A 21610-nucleotide genomic window follows, 5' to 3' on the forward strand; every position below is an offset into this window, starting at 1 on the left:
TGACAAACCACATTTACAACTTCACACAACCCAGTTCCAATGTGGTCCAGTAGTTTTAGTGAATCTGATTGGATACTGAAGAATTGATCTTCACAATGTGACACTAGTGTGTCACAGTGGTGATCTATAAAAGAGTGGCTCCTTTAAGGGTGGAGGGTGGGCTTTAGGCTGACCACAAGCCAATGTATACCCTAGGGTACATGGGATTTGTACGTACCCTGGAGTATCCTGAGAGTTTCAATTGATATTCCTTAGTGTCAGAGCACATCATGGTACAAGTCAGGAAATATGTTAAATTGTAAGCCAATCAAAACGTTAGATGATGTACTCTACACCATATGCAATTCAAGACTCTGCACTTAATGAAAGCAGCTGATGCCTAGTGGATGTGTCAAACATATACATATTAACATAAAGCTATAATTATACTAGCCTCGAATCCAGACCGATTAAATGGCCTGGTCTCGAGGCTACATGCATACATGCATGCAATAAAATTATTATGCACAGGAAACTCAAAGAAGTTAAAGAGGGGGAAATGATCGACCATGATTGTTGCTAAAGGATGCTAAATTGAATGGCTGCGTGTGCTGCATCCGTGAAGGTTTTTAATAATTATATGGTCACTAATAATTATTTATACTCAGAAATTCGTTTCAAAATGATGGGTTTTGTAATGTAGCGAATACGTTTTTACTGTGAGTGCATGTTATCGTATTACATAATGCAATATCAAAATTCAGCTGCAGTTAAGTTATGTTCATCTCTTCCCTGAGGCCGTATGCACTGTTCTCAGTTGTTAGAGGGTTCCTTAATGGAAGGTTACCATAGCGATGAGGGGCTTCAGTGAGCATGGGGACATAGTCATATTCTGCAGTAAAATAAATTTGACACATTGCTGACGTAAGCCTTAGGTAATACAGTTTAAATGTCTGCTACGACTCAAGGAAGTGCATTTCACATCAAGAATTCAAGTATGTCATACTACGGCACTCTCAAACCGCATTTTAAGTGGGTGCATAGGTGTAGTGGTTAATAGTTAAAAATGATATCAGCATACACGCATGTGGTAATTAATTTGTATACCTCCAGCCCACATTTCATGGCTAACAGTTTACACAACTGAAGCATATATTAACTTAGTGAAGTCAGTCCTAGATGTAGTAAGAATGGAATGTGCGTGGGAGTTGCATACTCCTACTATAATATACAACTCTTGCCCTCGGGCTCGAGTTGTATTAGCAGTACAATTCCTGGGACCGAGGCTACACGAGGGCATGAAGTAATAACCTACAATTATACTATAATAATTCCAAGGATCAAATTTCAAGGATCATTACCTGATGGACCAATCAGATGGCAGGTTTATACCCGGCTGCATTGGGATTTGCCACGCATCAATACACTCTAGTTTGTTATAAAAGCAATGCAATTAAGCTAATAGGCTGGTGAGTGGTGCGTGGTGCTCTAGGTTGAATCAGTCTGCATCCTGGGTAATATCGATAATCATCCAGACATGTTTGGTACAAGATTTTGTAGACACTTTTGTCTGGCTTGCTAAAAAGTTAAAAAGAGTTTTTGTGGATGTTTAGTATTTCATATGGTAAAATGTTGTAGTTTAAGGTGACACAATTATTTTCACAGGTAGATTTGTCTGCTGTTTAAGCTCATTTTGCTGGTATTAAATTCTGTTAAATTCTGCTCAAGTTCATAGTATTTTTCTATAGTTCTATACAATGAGATTCATTGCCTCAAATCATAATCCATAGTTATAACAAATTAATAAATCAATGCATGTGGAATATAAATAGGTTGAAGTTTGAAAGTGAGTTCCCATGGTAGGGAAGTAGATGCGTAGCATAGCATAATTATATAGCATAGCCAGGATATATACACTCATACTATGGTCATAGGAATTTATTGCAACGTAAACCACCTCGCCCTCGGGGGATTGGTGAGTTTACTGCCAGAACCATAGATGAGTGAGTGTAACACTATAACATAATTATACATTCGGGGGGTCAAGGACTATTTTAATTAAAAACCGGGAAGCAATTCGGATCCGGGCTCACTGCATGTCTTGCTCTTGAAGCTTCTATACTCACTTTAAACAAACGTAGCCTCTTTCTTTACTGCTTGAATGCTGAAAAGTTCTAACCTGTCCTAAACTCTTGTCTGGTTTCCTGGAGTAGATTGATACTATTGGATTTTTGCATATATCCTCGTTCTTGCACATGCTACTGATTCTATAACGAAATTAGTGGTTTTAAACGCATGCCATGCAAAAATTTGGTTTCCATCGTTTGTTTGCAGAATTTTGAGGGCAGCCAATAATTATAGCCACTTGCACAGGGCCATAAGAGTTCATTTACAATAGTATACAACGTTGTACACTATCAACTTTCTTTGTAAACTATGAAGGAAACTATTGTAGATGAACTAAAATTCAACAACATTGTAAACTATGATGTACACTCGCAAGTACAAACATAGTTTACAAGCTGTAAACTACCACTTCTGGCCCTGTGTTGTTTTGCACATCATAACTTTTTCTGTGCATCCCATCACGAACTACAAAAGATATCATTATTATTATAGACCTACTCTTAAATCCAAGGTATTAATTAACGAATCAACTTTTGCATGGTAAGAAAACATGTACTACAGGTTTGCATATAATGCCTCTTTACCTTGACTGGCGGCATGGAAACGATCGCATTACACTTCTATATAATTTTGCTTAGTCTTCCCTTTCATATGGCTTATAAACAACCAATGCCGAGGGCATAGTTATTGGCGCTGGACAGAAAAAACGGTTAAACAGACAGCTACTAATCGCCTATTTTGGCACGGGTTGATAATTGCATATTTAGACGTAGAAATTGAACCTTGACCCCCGAATGATATAGCAATTGAAGGTACAAAGTACATATACACTGGTCTATGGCATACAGGTATAATAAAAACTGGGTAACAAATTTGAGTTTACACTTACTGAGCTCCTCCTCCTCTCGACTGGTGTCCACTAGCACCATACCGAGTTCAGTGTAGCCAGCAATGGATGTCAGTAACTTGTCCACAATGGAGGACAGTTGTGAGAAGGTTGGCCTCTCCTCTGGGTCCTCCCTCCAACACTTACGCATCACTACAGAACTGTGTAAGAGCAGAGGGAATGTAATGGGGGGGGGGGGCATTGCACACAGTACTCAGCTATAATTAATATATATATATATACATGTATATATTGCTACAATTGAGGGAACATTAACATTTCGGTGGCACAGGCTGCGTTGAAAGGTCTCTCTAATCTCCGCCCCTCTCCCAGCAGCTGGATGAGGGACAGCGGGTCCACGGCAGGGTAGGGGGTCCGTCCTCCATTGAATACCTCCCACACAGTCACACCATACGACCACTGGGCACATGCATGGACAACAAAATATTTATTAATTGTCCACTTGTGTTTGGTCATAATTATTTCAATTTACCACAAGAGTGTGGAGCATGTGCATGATTAAGGCCATAATGATCATGAATCTACCATGCACCGACTGACCACATCGGTTTTCTCTGTGAAGATGGCATCGTTGAGACTCTCTAAGGCCATCCATTTGTAGGGCACCTTCATATTGGCTCGGTCGTTCTGTCTGAAGTAGCCTTTAGCGTAGATGTTCTCAGCCAGACCGAAGTCCCCCACCCTGATACCCCCTCCCGAGTCCAGCCTATAGTGTATAAGATGAAACCACACGGCATGCAATCATGTATACATGCTATAATCAGTGTGCAACTTGTGATGCTGTTTACAATAATTATATCAATGCCATTGAATATGTTTCAGTGAATGCTTCAAATTGTAAAAATTAATGGTGTGTTTTTAAACTTTGGATGTATTGATATCTTCCTGTACACACATGCAGTCGATGGGTTCACTCACATGCAGTTTCTGGCTGCAAGGTCGCGATGGACAAAATGTTGCTTGGCCAAGTAGGCCATTCCCAGTGCTATATGATGGCACATCTTTAGTAGCAGTTTCCTCACTTCCAAAATCTGTGGAGAATGATAATGACAGTTGACCAAACAATTTAATTGTGCTCAGACCACTCCGTATTGTCTCTATAATTATATACAATGCTCACACATTGACCTTACTTAAGAGACCACCTATCTATTGAAACCACTCAGTACTGTCCATAAAATATTTGCATGCATTATGTATCCCATAATTATGTCCACACTATGGTTATATGCCGTATAGGTAATTAAAAGCTGTTCTTGCTATATATCTATAACGATAACACACACACCTGATCAATCTCACAGTCATCGTCCAGCTCCAGATTATTCCTCTCTCTCTTGAGGTAGTCGAAAAGGCTCCCGTTGGCCATATATGGCATCACTATGGCAATGCCAGGGCCAGCATCGAGACATACACCAATCAGGGACATGACGTGAGGATGGTCAAAGTCCTGCATCTTGTTCACCTCACACACCATGCTCTGAACATCCGACAACAAAAACAGACCTGCAGAGTAGTTATGAACTAACTTATCAGAAATGCAATGTTGCTTGTATTGTATTGTTAGCAGTTTCCAGAAATTGTAATTCTATATATAGGGGACAGCGAAATAAACCTAGCATGAGAACCAAACTCCATGATGACCACGTTATATTGGAGAAAAGTTTCGTTAGTGTCAAGTTTCATGTAAATTTCAATTGGTGTACCTTTTAGTGTCTTTATGGCCACCCTCTGTACAGGTACATTGTTCCAGTCTGTCAGGACACCCTTGTACACAATGCCAAATTCACCTTTATAGTGACATCTCAAAAATTTAGTGTAATGAACATATTTTTTGTTTACCTTGTCCAATTGCAGTTACTGTACTGGAGAGCTTCAATATGGAGGCTGGTATTTTGAATGAGTCTGGGATGGACTCAGCAATTTCATCGAGCTCTAATTCTGTATAGGTCAGTAAAAGTTAGACTATACACATAATTATACTAAGATAAGAAACTTACTAACACGTGCAGTATTTCTATCCCCTACCATCTGAGTTTTCCTATAATGTAACTGTAAAAGTGACATAACTTAACAGCTATACATCACTCACTCTGTAGCCACAAGCTCCACAACTTGTTGATGCATGACAATTGACGCTGACTTCCTTCGAAAGTTCAGATACAAGCAGACAATAACAATCATCAGTACACAAACGATCAGTACGAAAATGATTACAATAACTGAAATGATGATCTCCAGTGGAACCGTTGCCCCAGGAACTGCTACCACAGTAACTGTGTAAGCCAGTTGCCGGTCCAATACTTGGGAGATGTTGCTCCCAATGGTCACCTGACAGGACAGTGACACAAAGTTATATTATTTTATGCTTTTAGCATTCCCCTATAATAATAACTAGGAGAATGCAGAGCATGTTTGGGGCGAGGAGCAATTTTGTATTTGTTGCACAGTGATTTTAAGGTACAATGTGGTAATTTTAAGTATATTTATGAATCGAATGAAGAATCAGTGATTGTGAATAACCGAGTAGTCTGATGTAGATACGACTTCCCTGTGCCAGCTGTATACCCGTGACAATTATTCTGAGTGGTGTAGGGTTGTTGTCTTTGACTGTGTATGCTGTAACATCAAGTGGACTTACTAAGAGTGAAACATAATTATCTATGAGTGAACGTTCAGCACGAAAGAGCTGGCTGTACAAACTAAGCAAGGAGATATTATCACTTTTTGCTGGACCCAAATTACTATACTGTCAGTGTAAATAATCCTTGATATTATTATTATTATTATTATTATTATTATAAACTTTTCAGTGGTGCTGAACAAAAATTAAATATTGTGTAAACTGAGTACGTTTGTACAAAATGTATACTTTAGAGAGTAAGTAGCCCACTGCCTGTCTTAGATTTTTTAAAAGTCAAGCTGGTAACTATTTAATAATAATTTTTTAAAGTATGACCTGTTGTAAGCGTGCCTGTGTGACCTCAGAAGTTTCTATCTGAGCTGGTCTGACCTGCCCGCCACTGTGTTGTCCTGTTGAGCTATATAGCAGGTTTATTATCACAAAACACAAGAGTGATCTATCCTCGATGAAACATGGCAAGTAAGCTGCTGTGACCTCCTGCAGGCATGCCTGTGTGATCTCAGGCTCAAAAGGTCCCAATCTGAGCTGCTCTGACCTGCTGTAGGGCGTGCCTGTAGCCTCAAGAGTCTCTGTGTCTTGGCTGAGCCTTCGTTGCTGAGTGTTAGCTAGCTAGCTAGCTAGCTCTGGTGCCGCCCCTATGCGCAGCTTTCACGTAAAAGTTGGTAAAGGGTCACGAGTACAAAAAACAAATATCGTGCCGGCCCATGACACACACACACAGACAAAATTGCAACGTTCATCACTAGGAAGGGACTCGCTTCGCTTGCCCCAATTATAGTTAAAGTTACTCACATTTATGATGGCTGGGTTCTGCCCTCCTGGCGGCTCCAAGGGGACAGTGCAGATGATATCACTAACTCTACTATTGGAAGGTGTCTTGGTACACTCCTCCCCTCCCACGGTCACTCGTATCTCACTGGTCTCCACTGAGTCGAGATTATCACCCTGGATACACACGATAATAGTAGATAGAGTCAGTGTCATTAGCTATATAGGACGTACCACAATGCGTATGAGGGTCTCTGTGCCACTGGTGACCTCTTGAGAACCCACTAGTCTAAAGATGGAGGGATCTGATTGGACGCTGATGGGGAGGCATGCTTGTGTGTTGGGAGGGGCATTGTCTACCAGCAGGGCATAGTTCAATGGGGTCAGTGAGGTCGTCCCTAGACTAGGAGTAGAGCATGTGATGGTGGTAGTGTTCACAACAATGCAGTAGCTTCTCTATATATAAGGAGAGAGAGTAAGTACATCATGTACAGACATTATTGCTGGCTCACCAGAAGAGACCCCGCTCCTCTATACACCTCCAACACAGGCTGTTGTACCACGTCCAAATTCAGTCCACTAAAGGTCAGTGTAATGCCTCCGCTGGGAATAGTGTTGCTAGGAAACACTGCCGTCACATTAGGGTTGCTATGATAACTGAAGAGCACTCTAAAATCGAGTCTGGCATCATCAATGAACACCACCACCTTTGCAGCTGAGGTGAGGTTTGCTGCTGTAGTGGTGCATTCAATTTCCTGGGGCAGGACAATTCTGCAGGGAAAGGTTTGAACATTGTCTACTTAAGATATAGCCACTTACATTATGTTGCAGATATAGCTTGACCCTCTGCTGACCTCTAAAGAGATTCTAGTGTTCTCATGGTTACCCACTTTTAGTCCAGTTCCCCCTACAGTTATTTTAGTACCCCCAGCCACAGGTCCAAAGGTCGGTGTCACACTGCTGACAGTAGGATTTAGCGCAGAGAAAGAGCCAGCGTTTACATTGACATTTCGAGAGCCATATATGGTCATAGAGAAGTCATTAGGGCCTGTACTTCCAAATCTTTCGGTGACACACACAAACTGCCTCCCTGACATATAGTTAATGTTGATGGGAGTGCAGGCCACACCTCCTAATGTAAGGGTGGCGTTCAGAATATCTGCAAAGGTCACCCCAAGGTCAGTCCCCCTCACGGTGATTGCTGTACCACCCTCAACTGGTCCTGTGAGGGTATATATATATCATAAAAATTATATATAGATGTAAAATGATTACCAGAATCCGGAGATATTGAGTTGATGAAAGGGACAGGACAATTTCTCCCCTCAGTAATAAAAGCAAAACCATTGCACTTTTGTAGAACGTCACAGCTATCCTCACACCACCCACACGTGAACTCTGACCCTAGTCTGGATGCAAGGCACTCGGAACATCCACTGCCCAAATCAGGACAATAGTAAAGGGTCACTGTGTGTGTATGTGTGTGTGGGGGGATAAGCATACAGAGAATGTGTCATGATCAATGGTGTATATACATACCATTGGTTTGTTGCATGACGCTGCTCAATGGGTGGTTGATGCCATTCCCGGACCAGATAACCATGACAACTACAGTAGAACTGCCAATACCAGCAGAAAGTGTGAGCTGTATACACAAAATTATCAGCATGTAGAATCCATGATTTATGTTATACTCGAGATATTACCTATTATTTGCTATTCTTTTATGCAAATATTAACAGCCTATTATTCCCATGTCATAATACAAGTAACATCAAACTATAAATAATTTGGCCACACAACTCTATATCTATTACTACACTATAATATAGAATGCCAATGAGTAAGGCCACTCCAAGTGATACTCTGGTTTCTGGTCCTGAAGTTTTTCTAATTGCATGCGGGCGGGTGGCTTTTCTCATTATGTCATTATTAATTTCACCTTATGAATCTCATTATTTTGCAAATGAATATCATTATCACACTATTTTGTACCACATGGACCATTCTGCGCATGCGTAGTAGATAGAAATCAGATAGAAATCCAAGAATAAAATCTGATGCGGGCGGTGGACCAGAAACCAGAGTATCACTTGGAGTGGCCTAATTAACCGCCTAGTATAATTATATTCCATCAGGCCTACAAACGTTTATACTATGATTCATACTGACCTGTATTTCCAAAACCTGCCTATAATAATCGACCATGATTGTTGTTAAAAACGATCGATGCCAAAAGTTTAATGGCTGCCATCAGCAGAGCCTTGCAGCTCTCTTCTCACTATTGCAGCTACCAATAGCTAGCGTTCTAGTGCAGAGCTAACTACTAAGTAGAGTAGTAACACTCGGTAAACAAGTTTGGCTACGTGCTCTTCTGAAAAGGCTGCAATGGCATTCCAAGTAAGCAAAACGAGGCATAACTCGAGAACAAAGCATTATTTTGCAAATCTACGAATTAAAATCCAAGAAAACATGACTATAGAAGCCTATAGAAACTCTTACTTGCACTTGATTCATCATTGAGCAGCTGTAGCAGTCTACACACACAGACACATAAACACACTACCGTATACCTCGCTTGCGCATGCGCACCGAGGCATAAACTATTACGTCAGCTAACTCTCCAAAAATTATGCTCAAAATTATGTCAGCATAATCTACCAACTCGTATAATTACTTTTTAATAAGTGCTGACATCAGCGTTTTACATTCAAATTGTTCAGGAAGCGACTCATCACTATCGCACACCCGGAAGTATTATTGCACACTAGGAAGTGATTATTATTTGGAATAAAACGTTTTCAGCAGTGAGAGAACTAGTTTACACACTTATACAGTATAATCATGCATTGCAATGTTTATCAGTCTCTTTTTCTGTCTGTGTGTGTGTGTGTGTGTAGACTGCTACAGCTGCTCAAGGATCAATGAAGTGCAAGTAAGAGTTTCTATAGGCTTCTAATCATGTTTTCTTGGCTTGGTATTTGTGGATTTGCAAAATAAAGCTTCGTTCGAGTTGTGCCTAGTTTTGCTTACTCGGAATGCCATTGCAGCCTTTTCAGAAGAGTCCGTAGCAAAAACTTATTCACCGAGTGTTGCTACTCTACTTAGTAGTTAGCTCTGCACTAGAACGCTAGCTATTGATAGCTTCAAGAGTGAAAAGAGAGCTGCAAGGCTCTGCATGCTCTTGACTTGAACTTTTGGCGTCGATCGTTATTAACAGCAATCATCGTCGATCATTACCCACTCTTTGAGTTTCCCTGTGATTCTGGTAACCAATCCTAGATTACATCATCTATATATATACCTTTCTAATGACGTCATAGTAGCTGGTACGTAATTATAGTAGTAGGTAACTGGCAGTAGCACTGGTAGCGCTGGTAGCAGCAGTAGCACTAGTAGCACTGGTAGCAGCAGTAGCACTGGTAGCACTGGTAGCAGCAGTAGCACTGGTAGCAGTAGTAGCATTGGTAGCAGTGGTAGCACTGGTAGCAGCAGTAGCACTGGTAGCAGCATGCAGTACGTAGCAGTAGTAGCATTGGTAGCAGCAGTAGCACTAGTAGCACTGGTAGCAGCAGTAGCACTGGTAGCACTGGTAGCAGCAGTAGCACTGGTAGCAGTAGTAGCATTGGTAGCAGTGGTAGCACTGGTAGCAGCAGTAGCACTGGTAGCAGCATGCAGTACGTAGCAGTAGTAGCATTGGTAGCAGCAGTAGCACTAGTAGCACTGGTAGCAGCAGTAGCACTGGTAGCACTGGTAGCAGCAGTAGCACTGGTAGCAGTAGTAGCATTGGTAGCGCTGGTAGCACTGATATAGCAGCAGTAGCACTGGTAGCAGTAGTAGCATTGGTAGCAGTAGTAGCACTGGTAGCGCTGGTAGCAGCAGTAGCACTGATAGCACTGGTAGCAGCAGTAGCATTGGTAGCAGCACTGGTAGCGCTGGTAGCAGCAATAGCACTGGTAGCACTGGTAGCAGCAGTAGCATTGGTAGCAGTAGTAGCACTGGTAGCGCTGGTAGCAGCAGTAGCACTGGTAGCAGTAGAAAAAAGAAGGCCGGTGAAGGAGGCTAACTCCTCAATTCCCTGAGTGAAGTGTGGCCTGGGATCGAGACTATTGAGGAGTATAATATAATCCTGTCCAACGACCACTTATATATTATCTTCAACAAGATTACAGGACGATGACAAATTAATCAACGTCACATTAATTTTATCTCAAAACTAAAAAACATTTGCAATGTGAACGTTGCTAGGATTGCCAGGAAAAGAAAAGCGCGAAAAAGCGAAGAAACAAGAAATTCGGCGAGTGCATGCATAACTCCAAATCCGTTACAACGTCATTCACATGTACTGTTTCAATAAGTTATAATTATTATTTTTGTTTTGGTACTTTTCCTGGCCAATCCTTTCACATTGCAAGTAATTATTATAGTGATGTTGATGGTGATGTTCATGATAATGATGTGTATTTTTTTCAGGCTATAGTAAATGTGTTTATGGTGTTGGTCCCTTACAGTGTTGAGAAAACATGCAAGTGTTGGATGCGTGGGTGATCTTATGTAGACCTGTCAGTTTTATGTGTGAATCCTTATTTCTTATTGTATTGCAATAACTGTGCATTTTAACCAACCTGTATTTTGATTCTAATATTCCTTATCAATAGTAGGCCACTCAGCTGTACATGTTCATGACGTTGTAACGGATTGGAGTTATGCACTCGCCGTGCTACTACTGCTACCAGTGTTACTATTGCTACCAGTGCTACCAGTGCTACTACTACTACCAATGCTACTGCTGCTACCAGCGCTACCAGTGCTACTGCTGCTACCAGCGCTACCAGTGCTGCTACCAATGCTACTGCTGCTACCAGTGCTACTGCTACTACTGCTGCTACCAGTGCTGCTACCAATGCTACTGCTGCTACCAGTGCTACCAGTGCTACCAGTCCTACTGCTGCTACCAATGCTACTACTCCTACCAATGCTACTGCTGCTACCAGTGCTACTGCTGCTACCAGTGCTACTGCTGCTACCAGTGCTACCAGCGCTACCAGTGCTACTACTGCTACCAATGCTACTATACTGCTACCAGTGCTACTGCTGCTACCAGTGCTACTGCTGCTACCAGTGCTACTAGTGCTACTGCTGCTACCAGCGCTACCAGTGCTACTGCCAGTTACCTACTACTATAATTACGTACCAGCTACTATGACGTCATTAGAAAGGTATATAGATGATGTAGGATTGGTTACATGGAGAAACAACCGTGATTCTGGATTGTGCATGCAGCAAAATTAAAAATGTTCAGTGGCGGATCCAGTGGGGAGCTTTGGGGGCTTGAGCACCCCCCTGGCCTTGATGACAAGCCTGAAGAATGAATCTAGAGCTAGCTATCAACTCACTGCATGCACTGGATCCTCCTTGGATAGCACGTAGCTACAATTACATTATCATGGCCACACCCAGTTTATTACTGAGCATGAGTCATGCAGGAAACACATTGTGCTTGAAAAACAGATGACCTTTTTTTAGTAAAATATTTTTAGCTCCCCCCTATCAAGAATCCTGGATCCACCCCTGATGTTCGTCATGATAAATTATAATCAATGTGTGTATAAAAGCTGGCTCGCTTTATGTTATGTAGCTTTGGCACCTCCAAGGCATCAGCACCTGCGGTGCTTTCATTGTAATTTGTAATGTGACAATCTACAATACAATTGTATGCTACAGTACAACTCGTTAATCGCTTGAAACTGCAATGGTACACAACATGAGACTTGGAGACTATAGACTATAGCTAAAGCAACATTTCGAGCATAATTGGAAGCCCTATGCGCGCAGTATGTATTGTGACATGCAATCCTCTTTATTCCGTGACTAATTCAATTACTTAAAACTACTTCTATAATATTATTAGTAAAAGCAATACTCACTAGTCCACTGCCCACTGTACACAGAATCGAACTGTGGTTCTCATACATCGCTGTCAGACTAACTCCATTCACAACACAATAGTACTCAAAGCCATCCGTCTAATGGATAGGGAAACCATGGAACAATCAGGTACAGAGGCTATGAGACTTACCGGGGCAATGAGATTCTTGGCAATCAGTCGAAGGTCCTGGGCCACCATTACTGGTTGAATGTACCCACCAGAGGGGGGCTTGTCCAATAGGGGGCACACAGCAGTGAAGTCATTACCTCCCATTAACTGTACAGAGGATCAATGTATAGAGTCACAGGTCACCATGATCACTGGGCTATCACCTGTAGGAAGTGAGATGAATTCCTGCAAGGAGCTGCTGTTCCACTGCATTGCTTGTTGAGGTTACACCATCCACACGGACTGTTGGGCATGATGCAATCCTTACAGCTGTATAGAACGAGAAAGAAAGATTACTATTGAACATTGCACAATTATTAGTACAAAGTCTCGCAAATGTTTAGTGATCGGAATACAATAATGATTTTGGTGATTTAAAGTTGATAATCATGAACTTACTGGAAAACTAAACACGAATATTGAAAATGGGTGCATGGATACCTTTCTCCTGCTGAGCAATTGTAGATTGTGAGTGCTTGGTTAGTGATGTCAAATGGTACATTGAACAAAGAGCTCTGAAATCCCAGGTTGATGGTTGCAGTCACTCCAGGGTAGTCAGGCACCAGTCCTTGAATATCACAACTAAACACTGTTCCTGGGATGACCTCAATAGCAGGTACAGAAATTACGATGGGGAAGAAATGTTCTTCATTGTCTACCACATGACAAGAGAAACTCTCCCCAGGCAAGAGGTTTGGCAGGCCGGGGGAGGTCAGGGTCACCGTAAGCTATGGGAATAGGGGTGGAACTGCATGCATGCTATCACACACAGATACACAATCCTCACCACTCTAGCAGGAATTGATTGGTCAAGAACAAGTTGCATAGCGTCCACAGTGGCAGTAACACAGTCGGTATTATCTCGTGTCCATCTATCGGAGAGATTAGAGTTCTGACACTGCGTCTGACGAGAGCATTTGTTCTCCACCACGCACCACCCACACAACGGGTTGGGGTCATTGGTACAACTGGTACAGTCAGTACGCTGAGGGCACTCTTCTATTGGTACTTGGAACACCTATATACAAACAGCTGGGTATGGTAATGGATAGGGTAGGACATACAAGCCTAACTCACGGAGTTTTTAGTGGCTGCTGTGATGTAGCTCAGTCCCTCCTGCCATGACAAATAATATACATCAGAGGTCACTGGCTGATTGTAGAATGAGCTATCAGCATCCAGGGTAGATGTACCACTGACATCGTACTGTGGAGACAAGCAGCCATTATTATATTATATGCACTATATAGCTGACTCAACTAATATATGCACTCACTCCTCTTATCCTCGAGTCAGCAGTTGCCACAAACACAAAGGAAAACTGCTCCACCTTCACAGCTACTGAAGCAATGGGGACAAGGCTGGCTCCAAAATTGATACGAACTGGTGCTATTACGTCAATACCACCATTTGGAATGAGAAGGCCAACTGGGCTGGGTGTGTCACATCTGTCCCCTGTTTCCTGGAAAATATAGTGTTATGTTAAAAGTATATATACCAATAATCTATAACAAACCTGAGGCTGAGATAGGGCATCGCAGCTTTCCGAAGAACGTGTTCTCCATGCTAAACCAATTTCTTCTTGAAAAGTCTGTGAGACAATACAAGAGTCATATTTAGTGTCCATAGCTTCATTTACAATAGTGACATCGACCAAACAAATAGAGTTTCTGTTGAAACCAGGTGTACAAATGGTTATCACAGCAGTGGGTCCAGATATCGCACTGAAGTCATCCACTAATGACACTCCACACACACGAGTAGCTCCACTGATTGCTTGAAAGGCGCAATCAGTGATTCCCAGTTCATACAAAGCTGTCACTCCACAAGTACTGGGACCTCCACAATCAGGCATGTTGCAAACACGTAAAAGTTTTATAGATCGACCAACAGTATTGGGTTGGTAGTCAGCAACAGCATAGTAGGCAAATCCACCACTCACAAATCCACTATAGAATTGTCGTGCAAAGTCACTAACCCTAAAAACTAGTTCATTGCGTGTGCCTGGTGGATTGTTATCTGACGATCTATTGAACCCCTCTCCAAATTGTTGCAATACCATTCTCTCTCCTGCACCAGTCGTTGCTCCAGTGTAGAAAGTGTCTCCTGACGTAAAGATAGCTGCTCCAAAGTCCGGATCTGCTGAGGCTATAGCATTACTGACATTCCTGATAGGACCAGTACTGATGTTGCTTGCATTGTAGACAGAGCAAGAAAGATCCTCTAAACACACCACCAATATCCCAGTAGAGCTCAGGGCCAGTCCTCTATTAATGATAGAAGATCCTAGATCAACTCTCGCCTCTTGAATTAGTTGAGCATTCAGTCTATACAGGTAGTTGTCTGCAGCAAGGAATGTTCTCCCAATGGAGTCCACTTGCAGTCCTGGGACATTAGTAGAGGCAATAGAGAATGATTGAGAATAAGCTGCTCCTTGCAACAGAAACAGCGCAAAGAGAGCAACCAACATAGTCATTTCTATTCTATTGAATGTAAAGCATCCTGTTATTTTCCTTGTGACATAACATTCCTGAGTGATTATGTTATGAAAGCTGTCTATGTAGGAAGGGACCATCTATATAAACACACTCTTTCACAGTAAAACACCTATCCTTCAATTGATTAGCACAACAGCACAGAAAAAATGGGGCTGCACGCGATTTTACGCCCCCGCATTTATTATACGAACAAAGAGATAGAACACTTCTCATTCTGCCCCCGAGTGTTTTCGTTGACAGGAGGACTGGCCCCAATCGCAACCAAAAACTTACCTCCCAATTATCGGAAAAGTGGAAACAACCCTATGGCCCCACGATGCGATGGCTGAGGTGCCGTATCTCCTTCTCCCTATTGAGATCATGCATCATGTGCATTCGAGGAGCAAGGTCATACGCAAACAGCTTCAACGGTCAGCTCGCAGACCTAACAATTGCTGACACTAACCTAAACTAATGCCTCAATTCATCATCACCTCAAACCATTATTATTACATGAATTGTTAGCCCCACCTAAAAAATATACATATATATTTTGCGGCACGTCTTTTAGAATCGAGGCTAGTCTTTTATACATGCATAGCGTGATAATAAGAGTTATCAAGACATAATTATGAGTCAGTCATCTTGTAGAATCTCCATGCACTATTCTCCTGGGGTACATCTTAGAAAACTGGTCAATCACTGCAATGGGGATGTCCAGTCAGTCTAGTGTTAGTCATTGCTTCTCAGTGGAGCAAGAGGTGACCGGGACAGTATGCTGTGGTTTATCCATGTCATCATGTCGGTTAACACCCACTTGAGAAGAAGGATATTCATGGCAGTTGAATCAAGGCAAATTACGTATTCACTGACCAGGCTAAGGGGAAAGGAAGTACGCATGCACATAGGCAAACACCACCTTTTTAAGATTGGAGAGCCATAAATGCAGAAGCTCCAGTATAACAGGCCTTCATAAAAGTCTAGCACATGCAATAGCAGAAAAGCGTTGAAGAGGTAAGGCTCATAATGTGAAATAATAATTATGTAGAAGCTAATTATTTATTATTGGGCACTGTAATTGCTCCAGTGCCAATAGTAGACATGTATACAAGGGTACAGTCACATCACAATGTGTTTGACCCTTGCTAGCCTCGACTCCAGCTCCTTCAATACCGTATAGCGGGTAATTTTCGGGGGACAAAATATTCGTGGTTCAGCAATATTGAGACATTTCGTGGGTAATATTTTCGTGGTTGGAGCTTGCACTGCAGGTAAAGGTAGGCAAGGTCGCTTCATTTGTGGGTAAAATATTCGTGGTCAGACCTCCAACCACGAAAACCATGAATATTTTGCCCCACGAAAATTACACGCTATACGGTAGTGGCCTTTCTCTGCGGCCTGGAATCGAGGCTAGACCCTTGCATGCAATAATATATTTTCAATCATCATTCCAGTTGTTGTCGTCATATTCGTATTGATTGTGTGTATTCTGGTGTTGTTATTGTCTGCTTGTATCTGAACTCTCGAAAGAAATCAGCGTCAATTGCCATGCACCAACAAATGGTGGAGCTTGTGGCTACTGGGTGAGTGATACTATAGCTGTTCATTTTAACGAGTTTTTTTATTTGCAGGAAAACTCAGGAGGTGAAAACTCAGGATGTAGTGGATGAAAATACTGCACTCGTTAGTACGTTTCACTTTTCTTTATCGTTTAGTTTCTGTTATACATGCAATTTTTACTGACCTACAGAATCAGAGCTCAGTGAGATTGCTGAGTCCATCCCAGACTCAATCAAAATACCAGCCTCCATATTGAAGCTCTCCAGTACTGCAATAGGACAAGGTAAATAAAGATGTGCATTTCACTTAATTTATGGGATGTCACTCACTATACAGGTGAATTTGGCATTGTGTACAAGGGCATCCTGACAGACTGGAACAAAGTACCTATACAAGGGGTGGCCGTGAAGACATTAAAAGGTGACATCATTTAACACTTTTTCGTAATTACTTTACATCAGGGTACTATTATTAGCTTTTGCTAGTCTTGTATTTTGGCAATTGCCGAATTGTACTTGTCTGTGTATAAGTGCATGGTTGTCATTGAATTTGATTACCGTACACGTAATTACGTTATCTAGAAATTGCTATAGTTCTGGCTAACTGCTATATATACAACTCCCAACACCTGATGATCATAATTTTATTGTCTACCCTACAGGTCTGTTCTCATTGTCGGATGTTCAGAGCATGGTGTGTGAGGTGAAGAAGATGCAGGACTTTGACTATCCTCACGTCATGTCCCTGATAGGGGTGTGTCTTGATGCTAGCCCCGGTATTGCCATAGTGATGCCATATATGACCAACGGGAGTCTCCTCGATTACCTCAAGAGAGAGAGGAGCAGCCTTGAGCTGGATGATGACTGTGACATTGATCAGGTGTGTAGTATGCTACATGCATGTGGTATTGTTATACAGATCGAAACATATAATCATATACCTCTGCGGCTACGTATACTAAGGCATATACACTTTAGTGGAAATTTCTTTGGATAATATAGTTATGTGTATGCAAGGATTATATATAGACAGTACTGAGTGATTTCAATGGAGGTGATGAACATCAGATATGGAGCACTATAGTTGTCATGCCATTCTCAACAGATTCTGGCAGTGAAGAAACTGCTACTAAAGATGTGCCATCAGATAGCACTGGGAATGGCCTACTTAGCAGAGCAGAAGTTTGTCCATCGAGATCTTGCAGCCAGAACTGCATGTGAGTGTTAACCATTGACAGGAGATAATTATGTGAGTGAACTATTGATCTGACTGCATGTAATTTTTAGTGAGAGATGTTAATAAAATTATTAACAGTTTATGAATTGTTATACTTACTGCCATAATTGAGAGAACATTAATTGCATGCAACAATCCAATGGTAATACACTCAAGTATAACAATATCTTAATTGTACATTCCATGCAATATAGGTTGGACTCAGGAGGGGGTATCAGGGTGGGGGACTTTGGTCTGGCTGAGGACGTCTATGCTAGTGGCTGCTTCAGACAGAATGACCGAGCCAATGTGAAGCTGCCCTACAAATGGATGGCCTTGGAGAGTCTCAATGACGCCATCTTCACAGAGAAAACTGATGTGGTGAGTCAGTGCACGGATGGTAGACCAATTTACTGCCTATAAGACCACATGCATGCTTCACTTACTCAATAGAAAATTGCGAGGAAGAATGTGTCCATGTCATACACCTCCCTGTGAGGCAATTTTTGTTTGCTATGACAGTACTCTGTAACAAAACACTAGTGGTTACAAGTCTTGTTATCCATGTGCCCAGTGGTCTTACGGTATGACTGTGTGGGAGATCTTCAATGCAGGACGGACCCCCTACCCTGCGGTGGACCCACACTCCCTCATCCAGCTGCTGGGAGAGGGGCGGAGATTAGAGAGACCTCTCAACGCAGCCTGTGCCATTGAGATGTGAATGTATGTATATACCCACTGAGCTATTATAGCAGTTGCAGTGAGCACTGATTGTAATAAAGTTTGTGCTCTGTCGTTGGTTGGGAGGCATGTGTACATGATTGGGGTTGGCTACAATCCTCTGAGGGAGTGGCTTGGGAGGAGGGCTGTCATGTGATTGAGTACTGTTGTAGTCTCCTTCAGACCAGTTGAGACAAGGATTCTAGTATTTAATACTAGTGACTTTTTACTCGTGTTGTATACTTATCATAATGATATTATAGTGTGTGTACAACTGCAAGAGGGGGAGGAGTGGAAAAATGATGCAGTATTCAAATGGGGTTTATGTGGAGGCATATATAATTAGCGCTACGTGAAGACACATATATAGTTCTAGTTGTATAGTAGCAGCAGCAGTTGTGATACTTATTATAGAGTCTCATGAGCAATATATTGCTCCATGGTCTTTACAAGAGCCTTGATTATAAGTATTTTCAGACACAATCATGCGTATACATTATGAGTTAATTGGCCATGCATGGCCTATATCAACAATAATCATTACGATTTCAGAGTATGACAATGTACCCACACCCATACACTGAAGACGCTCATCGCCTTACTATCCTCCGTCGTGTAAACAATGGGTACAATGTAGTACGTTCACATTTTACTTGCACACAGCTCTGAAGTGATGCGTCAGTGTTGGAGGGAGGATTCAGAGGAGAGGCCAACTTTCTCACAATTGTCCTCCATTGTGGAGAGGCTACTGACATCCATTGCTGGCTACACTGAGCTCAAAATGATGCTACAGGACACCATTCAAGAGAAGCAGCAGCTCAGTAAGTATATATAGACTACCACATTTTGACGTAGGTTTACCTATGGTAAAAATTAACTGCTGTATACTTATAGGATCCATATAAATTGTGATAAGTATACAGTGTATGGACTGTACACATGCTGTGTAACACTATTTAGTTTGAGTCCATAATCTTATTTGCTTACAACAATATAATGTTTCATGACCTCTAATGTAATAACCCAAATTAATTTATGAACATCATTAATTCTCTATATATAATGTTTGGGTTGGCCATGCATGGCCTTATGTTAATAGTAATAATTCTTGAATGTGACAATATACACACACCCACTGAAGATGCTCATCGCTATATGTCGACCCTCCACCAGGTTCCCCTCTAGCATTTAAGAACAGAATGTATGAAGAATTTACTGAAAAGACAGTTAGTTAATGCTATAACTATAACTTTGAAGGCCAAATAGCTGTCCTCTAGCCTGTATAGTGTAGTATGGAGTATAACTGCATAATTATATACTTATACATGTTTTTACAATGCATGGTTAAGATTTTGTTTACCATTAATTTTTAGCAATTTTATGTCTGTCATACTTTAGGCTGTATATATGCAAATGAAATTCAGTAAGTGATCATAAACGTCATGCACAAAATGCAAGTGCTCAAAACACGCATGTAATACGAATTACGAATCCATGCATAATTATCTTAAAAGAGACTGTTGTCAGCAGAACAGAAACTCAACAACTAATGCTCGTTAAACTAGATAAAGATGAATACACTAATTGCTGACAGCTGCATGTCACAGTTCCCTAACCTCTGCAAACAGTTATTTAACAGTGTCTCCAATCTTGGACAACTTTGTCTCCAGTTCACTGATTTGTTGCAATGATGTGGCAATATCCCCCATTTCCTCGAGGAAAAAAAGAGGGGGGTTTGGTAAACTGTGGGGCCACTCTCTCACTGTGCCAACATTCATATACCACTGTATGCTTGAACAGCAGCTTTTTAAAGCCTTATGCTGATGACTGCTTTGGCCGCTTGGCCACGTCATCTGCTAGGCCGCTTGGCCATACCACATTCATATATGCTTAATATTACCATACTCTAATCTGGGGGAGTGAATGTTTAAGCTCCCATAAGTGTGAGACACACCGAGACAATAATTATGAAGGATAATAGAATTAGCAATGAGTGTTGAATGCTATGTTATTGATTCCCTTATATCACCACAACAAAACAAATCTAAGTATATACTTAGATTTTATTGAAAACTTGATATCAAGTTTTCAGTTTTGATATGGTATATAGAGCTTAGGTGTCAATAGAATTAAAAGAAATGAGTGTTGAAACACTATTTTAACGTAACAATTCATAGTATTATTATATCAACACAACAAAAATATACATGCAAACAAATCTAAGTATAGTCAATTTTTCAGTTTTGACATGGTAGAGCTTCGGTACATGTCTTGCAGCTAACGCTGTAGATGCAGATGTTCTATTGAAGACCAAGAATAGCCATCAAGAATCCAGGTATACACTAGCTTTAGGAGCTAGCTTTACACGCATTGCAATTATCGGACAGTTACAGCTGGAATACACACATACAGATTACTATATGCAACCGTGCGCATGTGTACACTGAGGCACCCTTAATAATACATAGCAATGAGTGTTGAATGCTATGTTATTGATTCCCTTATATCACCACAACAAAACAAATCTAAGTATAGTAAACAATATCAAGTTTTCAGTTTTGATATGGTATATAGAGCTTAGGTGTCAATAGAATTAAAAGAAATGAGTGTTGAAACACTATTTTAACGTAACAATACATGGATTAATACAATAATAACAACCCGGTAAAATGTATTTTACACACAATAATTAAGGATGTACATTTGCATGGTTAGAAAACACAGAACTAACTTGTTTCCCATGTAAAGGCTCATTGTGCTCTTGTTCGGTGCCAGAGGAATGCACACTTATTAGTTAGTCTATGACTACAATTACTTAGTGACATCATGCCTACCACAAAAAGTTGTTTCATATACTGTAGGGTTCCTATATAAAAGGGACCTTTTCGTACATAGCACTGATTTGCCCTGGGTCACAACTTTAACCATGCCAAAATTACCCTCTATATATACGGACTTGTATACATGCAGTTAGTGAGTATAGAGTCTACACGTTTCAGAAGCTTTTCTATACATGTAGATACACATATTCCACTTCTTCTGTCTGCATGTATTTTTCTGTTTGTATGCATGGTGCACAGAATGGCAGTGGTAAGCAACCAGGTCATGATCCCTCA

At 41.2% G+C, this 21610-nt stretch overlaps 2 protein-coding genes and 1 long non-coding RNA gene across 4 annotated transcripts; 2 read left to right on the forward strand and 1 right to left on the reverse strand.

The window, feature by feature from the left end:
- Nucleotides 1-650: 650 nt before the first annotated feature.
- On the reverse strand, nucleotides 651-15024 carry LOC135345198 (macrophage-stimulating protein receptor-like). Its single transcript, XM_064542568.1, has 24 exons — nucleotides 14039-15024; nucleotides 13799-13984; nucleotides 13600-13728; nucleotides 13310-13540; nucleotides 12964-13250; nucleotides 12687-12792; nucleotides 12505-12630; nucleotides 12353-12451; nucleotides 7965-8070; nucleotides 7701-7892; nucleotides 7245-7647; nucleotides 6938-7196; nucleotides 6660-6881; nucleotides 6450-6602; nucleotides 5106-5344; nucleotides 5014-5054; nucleotides 4856-4954; nucleotides 4720-4803; nucleotides 4302-4519; nucleotides 3932-4044; nucleotides 3554-3719; nucleotides 3270-3412; nucleotides 2996-3153; nucleotides 651-871 (listed from the first exon to the last, which is right to left on the reverse strand). The coding sequence occupies exons 1-24, from the start codon at nucleotides 14996-14998 to the stop codon at nucleotides 750-752; spliced, it is 4842 nt and encodes a 1613-aa protein (XP_064398638.1). The 5' UTR covers nucleotides 14999-15024; the 3' UTR covers nucleotides 651-749.
- Nucleotides 15025-15887: 863 nt separating this feature from the next.
- Nucleotides 15888-17799, forward strand: LOC135345296 (hepatocyte growth factor receptor-like). 2 transcript variants are annotated; one of them, XM_064542728.1, is made up of 7 exons: nucleotides 15888-16013; nucleotides 16530-16582; nucleotides 16631-16686; nucleotides 16750-16842; nucleotides 16896-16979; nucleotides 17221-17438; nucleotides 17664-17799. In XM_064542728.1, exons 2-7 carry the CDS (start codon nucleotides 16548-16550, stop codon nucleotides 17784-17786), a joined length of 609 nt encoding a protein of 202 aa, XP_064398798.1. In that variant the 5' UTR covers nucleotides 15888-16013; nucleotides 16530-16547; the 3' UTR covers nucleotides 17787-17799. The 2 variants fall into 2 exon arrangements, with proteins under 2 accessions (XP_064398798.1, XP_064398799.1); XM_064542729.1 differs by having other exon boundaries at nucleotides 15892-16013; nucleotides 16454-16582.
- Nucleotides 17800-17979: 180 nt separating this feature from the next.
- LOC135345345 (uncharacterized) lies at nucleotides 17980-19309 on the forward strand. The gene is made up of 3 exons (XR_010397718.1): nucleotides 17980-18155; nucleotides 18349-18497; nucleotides 19158-19309. It is a non-coding gene; the product is annotated as an uncharacterized LOC135345345 (long non-coding RNA).
- Nucleotides 19310-21610: the final 2301 nt, after the last annotated feature.

The sequence above is a fragment of the Halichondria panicea genome, chromosome 12, assembly GCF_963675165.1.
Source record: "Halichondria panicea chromosome 12, odHalPani1.1, whole genome shotgun sequence".
Classification (NCBI taxonomy): domain Eukaryota; kingdom Metazoa; phylum Porifera; class Demospongiae; order Suberitida; family Halichondriidae; genus Halichondria; species Halichondria panicea.

Excerpts from the sequence above, each read along its gene's own strand:
- LOC135345198 (XM_064542568.1), bottom strand. The coding sequence starts at position 14,998 with ATGACTATGTTGGTTGCTCTCTTTGCGCTGTTTCTGTTGCAAGGAGCA. Across the intron at positions 6,882-6,937 it reads GAGGAGCGGGGTCTCTTCTG|AGAAGCTACTGCATTGTTGT; the intron begins GTGAGCCAGCAA and ends CCTTATATATAG. Across the intron at positions 4,804-4,855 it reads AGTAACTGCAATTGGACAAG|GTGAATTTGGCATTGTGTAC; the intron begins GTAAACAAAAAA and ends GTCACTATAAAG.
- LOC135345296 (XM_064542728.1), top strand. The coding sequence starts at position 16,548 with ATGCACCAACAAATGGTGGAGCTTGTGGCTACTGG. Across the intron at positions 16,687-16,749 it reads TGAAAATACTGCACTCGTTA|AATCAGAGCTCAGTGAGATT; the intron begins GTACGTTTCACT and ends ACTGACCTACAG. Across the intron at positions 16,980-17,220 it reads GGCCGTGAAGACATTAAAAG|GTCTGTTCTCATTGTCGGAT; the intron begins GTGACATCATTT and ends TCTACCCTACAG.